We start from the raw sequence: 13353 nt of genomic DNA, 5'->3' as shown, positions 1-13353 counted from the left end.
AACATTTATAATGTTGTTATAGAGCTGGATAAGAAATGATAAAAGCAAAAGACAAAAGTTAATTGTATTTGAATTTGTTTTATTTTCAAGGCCTTAAATTCTCAGGAAAGCTCACATTTAAGTTTGTCTTTCTTAGAATAGAATAAATACGATATCACATTTTGTTGTTCCAAACTTAACCATGAATATCTTTCATGTACTTCCAAAGAAATAACCACTTAAAACTGAAATTGCTTCTACAACATTAAAGACAAAACTCTCAATAAAAGTAATTTATTTTCTATTTTTTGAAAAAACATCAAGTTAACTGTAGTCACTACATATGTAACAAAACACATAAGACTAATACTCCAAATATCACCACGGAAAGTAGATCAGATAAAGTAAATATTGTTCCTGGGAAATGTAAATATCATATGAAATTGTCAATTCACATGCCATAAATCTGGGGAGAAGCTGCATTTTTACCTCTGCATTTTTAATAAAGGAATAATTTGCTATTGAATGAAGAGGAAGAAAGATTTCAGGTGTCATGTAATCTGATTTAAGGTAGAAAACCAGTTTCAAACACAGAGGAATTCTCATGGCATGAGTAAGCTGGCTGGCAAGATCCAGTACTGACTGAAAACCAGACACGGGCTCCAGGCCTGATTCTGTTGCTATTTAGTTCTGTGACCTTGGTCACATCAGTTCATATTTGTGGATTTCAGGTTTTTCATCTACAAGTAAGAGAGATGGGCTAGTGATCGCTATGCTCCTTTTACAAAAAATAATTCTGTAATTGCATGAGAATATTAGATGCATCTGTTTACAAACCATTGATAGGTCACTGATATGGTTCATGCTGATCTATTCATTGATTCCATTCCCTACAGATGACTAGTGAAGGTTGGCTAGGTGATTTCCAATTACTCTATGCCCTTCATATAATATAATAGCAGTTCTCTAAAAAGATTCAATACTCAGTCATTTCAGAGATTGAGACAAGCCTCTCCTCCAATTACTGAGGCTCCACTGCAGTTCAATTGCCTCAGGAAGATTGGATATATGCCCTCTAATCTGCTCATTAAAAAGAAAATGACTAATTTACTGGAATCTTTCTTTATAATAATTTATCAAAGATCCTACCTGTCATCAACTTGACCTTGTTCTAGAAGACGCTGCCCATCAATAATGATTGAGTGTAAAATCTGCTGACGACTGAACATCTCGGCTTGAAACAACTATAATTTTAAAAAAAAGGAGAACATACTTTAGAGTTCCTAATTTTAGTGACCGGTTCTCTGATAACTTTCCAAATAGTCTCGTTTTAGCGAGACTATGAAAGTGACCTCCAGCTGAATCAGAAAATGTGTGAAATCCTACAGTTTAGGAATAATTTGTTTTTAAATCATCAATTAAGATGTACTCAAAGATAAAGTTTAGTGTTTGGTTTACAAAAACTAGATGACTAAAAGTAGAATTATATCTCTCTTCTTTCTTTTGAAAATACCTAATAAAGTAAGTTAATGCACAATTTGTTTTCTGGTTTATTTTGTGTCCAAAATATGGTCCATATTCAAGACAGAGAATAGCTTAGGACCTTTAAAGAAGTCAAAGAAAAAACAATAGCCCAGTTTTTTTTTCCTGGTCTTTTAAAACTCATTGTTTCTAAAATTTAATTAGGTTAATAAAGTTGTTTGACTATTTTCAAAACTCAACAGGAGGTCCTTTGAATTATTTGTTTTCTAAACAGCTTTATTGAGCAACAATTCACATACCACACAATTCATTCATTTAAAATGTTCAATTTAGGAACGTTTATTATATTTACAGACTTTACAATCATTACCATGGTCAATTTTAGAATTTTCATCACCCCAAAAAGAAACTCTATCCTCATTTAGCAATCATTTCCCCATTTCTTCCCAATCCTCCAGCCTTCAGCAATGACTAATTTATTTTATGTCTCTATGGATTACTTATTCTGGACATTTCATATAAATGGAATTTTGCAATCTGTGGTCTTCTGTGACTGGCTTCTTCCCCTTGGCATAATGTTTCCAAGGTTCATACATGTTGCAGCATATATCAGTAACTTACTCCTTTTTGTTGTGACTAGTATTCTATTACATAGACATCACATTTTATTTACCCATTTATCAGTTGATGGACATTTTGGTTGTTTCCATGATTTGACTATTATGACTAATGCTCCTATAAACAACGTACCTATACAAGATTTTGTGTGGACACATATTTTCATTTATCTCAAGATAATATTGATTGTGGTAATGGTTGTAAAGTCTGTAAATATTATAAAAATTAATTTGCTCACTCTTAGTCCTTATATTGCTATTTATTGGTGTAACTAAGTTGGTATGTGTGTTTATGAATTATATGCACATGGAGAGAGAGGTCTTACTTAAAAGCAAAGAAAAGCTTAATTCAGAATTTTTAAAATAGAGAATTTAAAGACATCTAAGGTATTTTTAAATCCAGTTTTATTGAGTTGACCAATGATGAAATAATAGAAAAACACTACAATGAGATTGCATCTCACACCCACAAGGATGACTAAAAGAAAAAATAACAAATGTTGCTGAGTGTATAAAGAAACTGGAACCCTAAGACATTGCTGATGGGAATGTAAAATGGTGTAGCTGCCTTGGAAAACAGTTAACATAGAGTTACCATATAGAGTTACATAGAGTTAAATAAAGTAATTGCATAATAAAGTAATTCCACTCCTAGCTAAGGACTAAGAGTGGGCAAATTAATTAATTTTCTTTTTATATATAGTTCTTCCCACTCTCTGTTTCTTAAGAAATAATTAGAATGCAATTTAATCAAGAGGTATACCTGGAAACATATGACAGCGTGAATTCCTGGTATAAAATTCAAATATGCTTTTTGAAGAACACAAAAATTTTAAAGACTTTTAATCAAAGCATAGTCTCTTAAGCAGTTGACCTTGACAATATTAAAGTTGTCTCTAACCTAATTTGAAAACTGCCTATCTATACACTTTCCATCAACTTTGCCTGCTTCGAGTAAGGAGCCTTTAATCACAATTCTGGCACTATATGAGGAACTGAAGGTTGACATGTGCATATAACCAACCATGGAGCAGCCAGTAGGACCACATTTTCATAATTAAGTCATCAAAACCTCAAGCTTAAGAAATAAGGCAAAATGATGCATGCATTTGGATACTCAGTGCAAAGGGCCCGATTTTAGTTCTTTCACGTAGCGTTTTGTAGCATCTTCCAAAGGCCTAAAAATTTCTTATTACCCCCAAATCTACTGATATAACTTACCTCATGTGCTCTCTGCTGTTCCAAAAGATGCTGATAATTTCCTGAAATCTCTACTGCTAACTTTTGCTCCGTTTGAACTAGGAATTCCATCCATGTTTCACATTTTTCCAAGAAAGTCTGATGTTGTAGCAAAAATGACTGTAACTTGCTGAAAGAACAAAGGTCAAGGAACGATGGTTATTTTGCTGCTTATTCTCATATTTCTAGTATATACAACTAGATTAAATAATCTCTGTGCTCAATTCTAATTGGACCACCAAAAAGCTTTCATGTTAGGTGGTAAAATTCTTTTAAAAAAGACAAAAGAGACCAGGTGCAGTGGTTCATGCCTATAATCTCAGCACTTTGAGAGGCCAAGGTTGGCAGATCACCTGAGGCCAGGAGTTTGAGACCAGCCTGGTCAAACGGTGAAACCCCGTCTCTACTGAAAATACAAAAATTAGCCAGGTGTGATGGTGTGTGCCTGTAATCCCAGCTACTTGGGGGGCTGAGACACGAGAATCACTTGAATCCGGGAGGCAGAGGTTGCAGTGAGCCAAGACTGCACCTCTGCACTCCAGCCTGAGTGACAGGAGTGAAACTCTGTCTCAAAAAAAAAGAAAGAAAATTGAAAAAATGTGAAATTTTAAAACATACCTTTTTAAAAATGATAAAAGTTATGTCTATCCTTTAATATATTCTTAGATGTTCTCATTTAAAAGAGTTTTCTGATTAAAGCACTATTTAGTACATTAAACATGAGAAATTACAATTTGAATTGACCACTTTTAGTTCAAATTTTGTCAGTGTTATGGGAAAGATAAGAATTTATAAATATACACAAATTATGCACTTATATTCTATTGATACATTGGTGCTATGGTTTGAATGCGTCCCTTCCAGAATTCAGATGTTTAAACGTAATGGTGAATGTTGGTAGTATTCTGAGGTGGAGCCTTTACAAGGTGATTAGACCTGGAGGACTCCGCCTTTGTGACTGGGATTGAGGGTCTTATAAAAGAGGATTCACGATCCTTGAGGAATTGCCACACTGTCTTTCACAATGGCTGAACTAATTTACACTCCCATCAACAGTGTAAAAGTGTTCCTATTTCTCCACATCCTCTCCAGAATCTGTTGTCTCCAGATTTTTTAATGATTGCCATTCTAACTGGCATGAGATGGTATCTCAATGTGGTTTTGATTTGCATTTCTCTAATGACCAGTGATGATGAGCATTTTTCACGTTTGTTGGCTGTATAAATTTCTTCTTTTGAGAAGTATCTGTTCATATCCTTTGCCCATTTTTTGATGGGGTTGTTTTCTTCTTGTAAATTTGTTTAAGTTCTTTGTAGATTCTGGTTATTACTCCTTTGTCAGATGGGTAGATTGCAAAAATTTTTTCACATTCTGTTGGTTGCCGGTTCACTCTAATGATTGGTTCTTTTGCTGTGCAGAAACTCTTAAGTTTAATTAGATACAGAAATACCATTTGCCCCAGCAATCCCATTACTAGGTATATATCCAAAAGATTATAAATTGTTCTATTATAAAGACACGTGCACACAAATGTTCATTTCGGCACTGCTTATAATAGCAAAGACTTGGAACCAACCCAAATGCCATCAATGATAGACTGGATAAAGAAAATGCAGCACATATACACCATGGAATACTATGTAATAATAAAAAAGGATGAGTTTATGTCCTTTGCAGGAACATGGATGAAGCTGGAAACCATCATTCTTAGCAAACTGACACAAGAACAGAAAACCAAACACAGCTTATTCTCATAAGTAGGTGTTGAACAATCAGAACACATGGACACAGAAAGGGGAACATCACACACTGGGGCCTGTTGTGGGGTGGGGGAGCTAGGGGAGGGATAACAAGAGGTCCGGGGAATAGGGAGGGATAACATTAGGAGAAACCTAATGTAGGTGACCGGGGGATGGATGCAGCAAACAACCATGGCATGCGTATACCTATTCAACAATCCTGCAAGATCTGCACATGTACCCCAGAATTTAAAGTATAACAACAAAAAAGAGCGTTCAGCACTGTTGCCCTTCTACCTTCCACTGCGTGTGCCCCTCCGCTCCTGAAGGTAGCAAAAAGGTGCCATCTTGAAAGCAGAGAGCATCCCTCACCAGACAACTGAATCTGCTAGCACCTTGACTGTGGAATTCCCAGTATCCAGAACTGTGAGCCTCTCATACATTTCTGTTCTTTATAAATTACGCATTCTGTGGTATTTTGATAATAGCAGCACAAACCAGACTAAGACAATTGGAGCAACCAAGGCATCTCTTGTTTACTCTACCTGAATCTTTCTGTCGTCTGAGAGGAGATCAGAGACCAGTGGCGGTTCAGATTCTGCATCCTTTTGATTTCCTTATCATTCAAGGGTAACCTATATCCAAGCTCATTTAGACGGTCTAAATCTGGAGCCATGCTGCTGAATTTTAACATCTGTCCCTAGAAGCAAGATTTAAAAGTAGGCTTAGCATCATGGTCAAAAAAGGCAAAGCTTTTTCAAAGTGCACAGTGAATTTCAGGAAGAAGCTGGTCTTTGGTCTAGTGGCCTCTGCATTTCGAGGCCACATACTTACAATATCTACAGGTACAAATAAAAAAAAGCCAAATCTCCTCTTCAGTCTACACTGCTGCTGCTGCTGCTGCTATTGCTACTCAAGCTACTCATTATCCTTTATTGACTGTTTACATGCATTATATTTTTACTTGGTATATTATATTATTTACTTGTATGGATTATACACACAAGTGTATTATTTAGTTGATTTACATACGTTACTCGATTTTTATTACATATATTTACATTATATTACATATACTATTTACTTGATTTATTTACTCATGTAATTATATTATATATATTATATTACTTATTTGATTTATTTACTCATGTGTAATTCCTGATAGAACTGACAAAGGATAAAAATTATGCTGATAAATAAAAGGCCTTACTTCTTACTATTTATGTTTAATTTGTTCATGCTAATTTCCTCCTTTATTATTCACAACAAATAAAAGTTATAACAGTGAGAGCTAACATTTATTGAGCATTTACTATGAATCAAGCATTGTTAAAGAGCTTTACAAGCAATAACTCATTTTATCCACAAAACAATCACGTAAGTCATGCTGCGCTTCCCTCTTCACAAGGGAGGAAAGGGAGGCACAGAAAGTAAGTAAAAGTTCTCCAGGCCACCCAGCCAGCAAATGGAAGAACAGGGTAAACAAACCTTGTTGGGTTCCTGCCAGAGGAAATACAATCTCACTTGAGCTCTGACGTGACCACACATTGCCTTAAGAGTAGTTTGGGGTCCCTGACGCCCCACCCCAGAACTGGTGAGGGTGAGACTCAACCAAAACAGCGATCTATTCTTTCAGATCTCTCCCCTCCCTTCAAACACAGGACCAAGTTGTTAGTTCTGGTTTTCCCACGGGCATTCTTATCTCCATCTAGGAAATTGATTACAGGAAGGAGAAAATGTCAGACCACCTTTGGCTATGTGCGTGTCTTCTCTTTGCATGCTCTGCAAAAGACCATGCTTTCTAAAGAAAGAATAAATCTCAAGTATTGAAACTAAAATATAACTAAAAATGGCATATCGTCCATGGGTAGACATCAGCAATGAACAAAATTGACATGACACAGTCTTTCACCTCATGGCACTTTCAGGGATTAAGATACTGTTCCAGTATCGCAAGTGTAACACTAGTCCCCTACTCACAGGAATGTAATTAAATGACGTGATAGAGCATGGAAGAAAAACCACAGAGTGCTATGAAAATGTGTCACTGGGGAGCCTGGCCCTGGACAGACAGTGGAGACTTTCCTAAGAGAGTGACATTAGACAAAAGGACCAGGATTTACTTTTTTTAATGAGGAATACGCTGACGAGGACAAGAAAAAAATCCAGAGAGAGGAAACGTCACGTGCACAGACATTGGGAAGCACGGTGGCACCCGAGTGGCTGGAGGGGGAGATGGGCAGTGGTGCAACAGAATGAGATCCTCAGGAAAGGTAAAAACAACATGGTGCCCTGATAAGGCACATGGTCTTTTCCCTAAGAGCAGTGGGAACCCTTGAAGATTTTAACCAAGGGAATAATATGATAAAATGTTCACATCTGTTGTATTATTTTGCTTACTTTACTGAACATTTAAAATCATTCACAACCGGCCAGCGTTGTGGCTTACACCTGTAATCCCAGCACTTTGGGAGGCCAAGGTGGGAGGATCACAAGGTTAGGAGTTCAAGATCAGCTTGGCCAATATAGTGAAACCTCATCTCTACTGAAAATACAAAAATTAGCTGGGCGTGGTGGTGGGTGCCTGTAGAATCAGCTACTCAGGAGGCAGAGGCAGGAAAATTGCTTCAAACTGGGAGGCAGAGGTTGCAGTGAGATGAGATCATGTCACTGCACTCTCGTCTGGGCAACAGAGCGAGACTCTGTCTCAAAAAAAAAATCATTTACAATTAAGTAAAATCCTTTGTTTTTTCTTTTTAAAAATTATTAAATTACTTTTGACTAACAAATTATAATCATATATATTTATGGAGTATGATATGATGCTTTCATATAATGTAGAATGATTAAATCAAGCTAATTAAGTAAAACTCTAAAAAAAAGGAAGAAATCATTCTGACAGCCAGGGGGAGGGGAGGTTGGGTGGGTGGATATGGATGTGTGGGAGGCCACTGTAGTGTCCGAGGGAGATAAGAGTAGCTTGAGCTAGGAGTAGAAGATGTTAGAAACAGAGATGAGAGGTTCAAAAGTTAATAGGGAGGTGATGGACTGGTCACAGGAACATGGAGAGGGACCAGCAGTGGAAAGAAGGAGGAGTGAGGTGGTTTCCAGGAGTGAGCTGGGAAATCAGCCTGTGAACACTGCCAGCACACAGTCCACTGTTTGCCAGAGAAAGTCTCACTGGGAGCTCACTCGAAAGAAAGAGTGAGTCTACATCAGCTTTGAGTTTCCCTTAAATTTTGAAAATAGGGCTGGGTGTGGTTGCTCATGCCTATAATCCCAGTACTTTGGGAGGCCAAGGCAGGTAGATCACCTGAGGTCAGGTGATCAGTTCAAGACCGGCCTGGCCAACATGGTGAAACCTCATCTCTTCTAAAAATACAAAAAATAGCCAGGCATGGTGGCATGCACCTATAATCCCAGCTACTTGGGAGGCTGAGGCAGGAGAATCACTTGAACCCAGAAAGTGGAGGTTGCAGTGAGCCAAGATTGCGTCACTGCACTCCAGCCTGGGAAACAGAATAAGACTCCATCTCAAAAAAAAAAAAAAAAAAAAGAGAGATTTGAAGACGGATGGTAAAAAATCTGGGACTCAGATTTAAACACACTTACCTTAAGTTCTTCCATCCTTTCCTGGATGGTGGAGAGGTCAGATGAGTGGCTAGGGTCCTGCCCTTGTAGTATTTCTTCAGCTTCCACTATCCAGGCCTCCAAAGCTTCTAAACTCTTGGCAAAGGTTTCATAATCAAGAACTCCAGCCTTTTTTTTCACAAAAGAAATTAAGAAATTGGTATTTTAGTAAAAAAAAATAATCAGTATTTGAATAAAGCCTACTAAAAGGGCAAGTGAATGTTAAAATTATTTTTCATATTCTTGTATCAAATTGCCATTTTCAAGACATCATTCCTAAAAATAATGCCTGTAATCCCAGGCTTTAACAATTTAAATCTTCTTTATGTAATTTTTCTAAAAACTAGAATTATTTCTACACACCACTAGTCAATAACAATTAAAATTATCCTTTAAATATATGATCAAACAATGGATCTAAAAAGTCTTCTGATTCTTGTCAAAGTCTAAGTTATAAAAACATGAGTATTCATATTAAAATTGCTTCATGCTTATTAGTCTAACAGACCACAGAGGCAGGCATTGGTTCAGGGTCTTGCATCTTAAATTGATTTTTAAATTACTTTGTAGAAAACAGTGTAAAACTTCCACCTTCATCACCCCATCAGAACTTTCAAATTTGTTTACTTATTATTTTAGTCTTGAATGAGGCATTGTTGCAACGACAAGGAATTTTTTTCCTGTGTTTGCACCCAGATATTAGAGAACACCCCATTTATAGAAGATACTGAATAGGAGCTCTGTACCTGTAACGCGGTCTGTTGTTTGCAGAGAGCCTGCTCTAGGGCACACAAGTGTTGACTCAAAGAGAGTTGGTCCGATTGAATGGCTGATGCTGCTGAAGCATCCACTTGCTGCTTGAGTTGCTCTCCCAGCTCATGCAGAACGAAGAGGGAATCTTTAACTGTGCCTAGTCCTTTGAGGAGGTCCTATAAAAGGTGGAAATAAGCCCACTGTGAAGCACATTTATATTCCTTATCATAAACAGCAGTTGGCAAAGGGCGACGCATCTAGGAACACACAATTCCTGCTGATCAAATTATTATGTGACATAACGTTCACCTGTGGAAAAATGATCAAGTATTGAATCCAATTTTTTAAAAGGCTATGCATAATAATATTTTAAATATGTATTATATACATATAACATATAGCTATATATATGATGACTCTTCTGTTAGTAAAAGCTATGTAGGCTCATTATAGGACCTTGGGGAAATGCGGAAAAACATATATAAACAAACAAACAAACAAAGCCATGATCCAAGAGTCAAGCCAATAACTGAAAATATTTTGGAAGTTTTTTTCCTACCTCTTGAGGTAATTTATATCAAATTGAAAACAAAATGTTTTATTTTTCCTTTTTCTATTATTATTATACACACCAGGCATCTGTCAGTGGTATCTTCTATATGTGTGATCACATTATTGCAAGTACAACAACCTCCTATCTCAGCAAGATACAGAACCCAGTGATGATTTGGGGGAGCAGGGGGTAAGAGTAGTCTGTATTCCCATTCTTTTCTAAGGCATCTCTTAGCCTCCACTTTGTGGAACCCTCTTACAGGTTAAAAAACACAAGCCATTGGAAATTCCTTATTTCTGCTTTCTACCCTGTTATTAAGAGATAACAGGTGACTGCTTCTTCTACCTGTTGCCGGTGTCCACCCAGTCATGCTACACCTCGGCAGTGACTTCTGTGACAGAAAGGAAAACAAAGGGCTGCTGAGCTTGATACAGATAACAGACAAGGTGTATTTCAGTTCAGGAGTATTGAAAATGACAGCTCTTGTATATATAAATTATGTGGATGAAAAAAGCACCATATCATCTTTATTTTAAAATATCCATCTCAGCCAGGCGCAGTTGCTCATGCCTGTAATCCCAGCACTTTGGGAGGTGGATCATGAGGTCAGGAGTTCGAGATCATCCTGACCAATATGGTGAAATTCCGTCTCTACTAAAAATAAAAAAAAATAGCCAGGCATGGTGGCAGCTGCCTCTAATCCCAGCTACTCAGGAGGCTGAGGCCTGAGAATCACTTGAATCCAGGAGGTGGGGGTTGCAGTGAGCCAAGGTCACACTGTGGCACACCAGCCCGGGCAACAGGGCCAGACTCTTGTCTCAACAACAACAAAAAAATCCATCTCTAGCTTTAAAGTGGTTGTTCAGGTTGAAGGTATTAGAATAGATCAAACTTTTATTTATAAGGTTTTTGTAGCTTGCCTAATTCTAATAAACTGATTTGGAAAAGTTTATAAAAAGATCCTTATAACAAGCTCATAAAAATAAAGACCAATAAGGACAAATAGTAAGAGCCATCTAATGGTTGAAACAAGAGAAGAGCTGTTCCTTAAACCCTTAAGTAGGTTATTGGCAGCTATAGTGAAAAACAGAATTATTAAAAAGGTATTAAAAGAAGTATACCAGTACATCAGCAGAGAAAGACTTCTTTCTTCCATTAATATCTTAGATAAAACTATTGTGCAGATGCTTACATAGGAGATAATGAATGTAAATGGACAATACATAGAACATTATTCCCCATATGATTATGTCTTACATTGACCATCCCCTAGAACTTTCACACTGACTAAATTCCACTAGGAGAAATGGGAAAACAACTCATTTTAAAAAATGAAACAATGGGAAGAAATCTCTTAATCTGACGCATGTGCACCTGTGTTCTGAAAATCAGGTAGGCTCTTTGATGCTAATGCAATTATTTTTAGATAACTGTCTCATACAGAGAGACATACCAAAGCTTACACAGACCAAAAACTAAACTTCAGCAGTCTAAGAAGGGCATGTCAGGAAAACGAGATAGCTCCTGAACGTACGTTGCAATCTTGAATCCACGTAGCAACCTCATCATCGGCGATATCCTTGTTTGTGGCTGCCTTCAAGAGCTCATTGGTTCTATCCTCCTGCTGCTGAACCGTTGAAGAGCACTGTTTGGAGTAGTCCTTGTATCTTTGCCAAAGCTGAAGTAGGGCCTTGCTGGAGTGTAGCTGCTCAGCAATCTCCTCCAGCAAGTTATTCCATCTGGAGGTAATAACCAACACTCATAAGCAGATTACCACCTCTCACCAAATGTTGATATTTGCTATTTTATTTTTCATGATCCTAGTTCATGTGAATATAGACATACTCATTTCTAGTTAACATAATAAAAATGAATGTTTCATAAGTCACTGTTTCAAGGTAGGTAATGAGGATTATGGCAATCTTTGGGTTTGCCATCAAAGGACAGGATGGAAAGCAGAAACAGGAACAATCATAAATCGTTCTATTATAATGACGCATGCACATATATGTTCATGACAGCACTGTTTACAATAGCAAAGACTTGGAACCAACTCAAATGCCCATCAATGATAGACTGGATAAAGAAAATGTGGCACATATACACCATGGAATACTATGCAGCCATAAAAAAGGATGAGTTCATGTCTTTTGCAGGGATGTGGATGAACCTGGAAACTCATAAATGCGTGTTGAACAATGAGAACACATGGACACAGGGAGGGGAACATCACACACTGGAGTCTGTCTTTGGGTGAGGGGGCTAAGGGAGTGATAGCAGGGGGTGGGGAAGTTGGGAAGGGATAACATTAGGAGAAATACCTAATGTAGGTGAAGAGGGGATGGAGGCAGCAAGCCACCATGGCATGTGTATATCTATGTAACAGTCCTGCAAGATCTGCACATGTACCCCAGAACTTAAAGTATAAAAAAATTGTATTTTCAAACTACTTACAAAAAGAAAATAAAAGAACAACAGTTCGAATTCTTTCTAAATCTCTTGACTACATTTATTTATCCTTAAATTCATTTTGTGAACGTGAACTTTAAAGGAACAGAAACTATGTAGCTCAAATTCAAAATGTCACTAAGTTTTATTTCTATCCTTATTAATAAGAAGGCTGTGATATAAATAGTGGGAGAAGTTAACATACACCATACCTCATGTTGACTTCTTTCAGTGTATTGGTAAGAGTTTCTGTCACAGGTGGCTGACACTCTTTTAATAGTTGGTTGGTGACAGAGCCGAATTTCTGTAAGCTTGTTTCCTGTTTCTCTAGATCATCTTGAAGATTCTGTCCAAAAAAAGTCCCACAAAAGACAAAGACATGACAGATCTGAATCGTAATATGCAAATTTAAAATGAATGTGTATATGATTTCCTAACTATGTACATAGATATATGTAAACCAGGCATGACTTAACACCAGTGCTTTACAGCTTTCTTTAAATCATCGTTTATTCTCTTTTTTAGGATTTTGTTATTTTGGCTATCAGAAGAGGTTCTTAGCAATGAAGCCTTCTTCTACTGGTATTTGAATTCTGCTGGAAAAGCTCACGTAGAGTGCCCTTGTTCATCGTCTGGTAGGAAGCCACAGCAAGGGCATATGTAATGTTATCTGCCAAACTGTGGATCTCTTTGATACTCAAAGCCAAAGCCAGGTCTATTTTATTACATACCTAGTATGTGATAACTAGATATGTAATATCCTAGTATGTAATACTAGTACGTAATACCCTAGCATGTAATACCTAGTATGTAATAAAATAGAGTGCTTCTACCACAAACTCCCAATGATGAAAACTCTAACAAGGCACAGCTTTGTCAAGTTTTATCTCTGGGTGTTCTTCCTTGCCTAGAA

General features: G+C 37.1%; 1 protein-coding gene across 23 annotated transcripts in view; it reads right to left on the bottom strand.

Annotated features, from left to right (window-relative positions):
- The window catches only part of SYNE1 (spectrin repeat containing nuclear envelope protein 1), a 518258-nt gene that overhangs the window by 87896 nt on the left and 417009 nt on the right, over nucleotides 1-13353 (bottom strand). For all 23 annotated transcript variants that reach the window (XM_074397242.1, XM_074397246.1, XM_074397241.1 and 20 more), the window contains 7 exons: nucleotides 12653-12786; nucleotides 11527-11731; nucleotides 9433-9615; nucleotides 8669-8815; nucleotides 5602-5756; nucleotides 3300-3447; nucleotides 1129-1223 (listed from right to left, as the gene is read on the bottom strand). In XM_074397242.1, the coding sequence (XP_074253343.1) occupies nucleotides 1129-1223; nucleotides 3300-3447; nucleotides 5602-5756; nucleotides 8669-8815; nucleotides 9433-9615; nucleotides 11527-11731; nucleotides 12653-12786 (1067 nt within the window). The remainder of the gene's footprint in view (nucleotides 1-1128; nucleotides 1224-3299; nucleotides 3448-5601; nucleotides 5757-8668; nucleotides 8816-9432; nucleotides 9616-11526; nucleotides 11732-12652; nucleotides 12787-13353) is intronic.

The sequence above is a fragment of the Saimiri boliviensis genome, chromosome 4 (genome assembly GCF_048565385.1).
Source record: "Saimiri boliviensis isolate mSaiBol1 chromosome 4, mSaiBol1.pri, whole genome shotgun sequence".
NCBI lineage: Eukaryota > Metazoa > Chordata > Mammalia > Primates > Cebidae > Saimiri > Saimiri boliviensis.
This window is presented reverse-complemented; position numbering and strand designations above follow the sequence as displayed.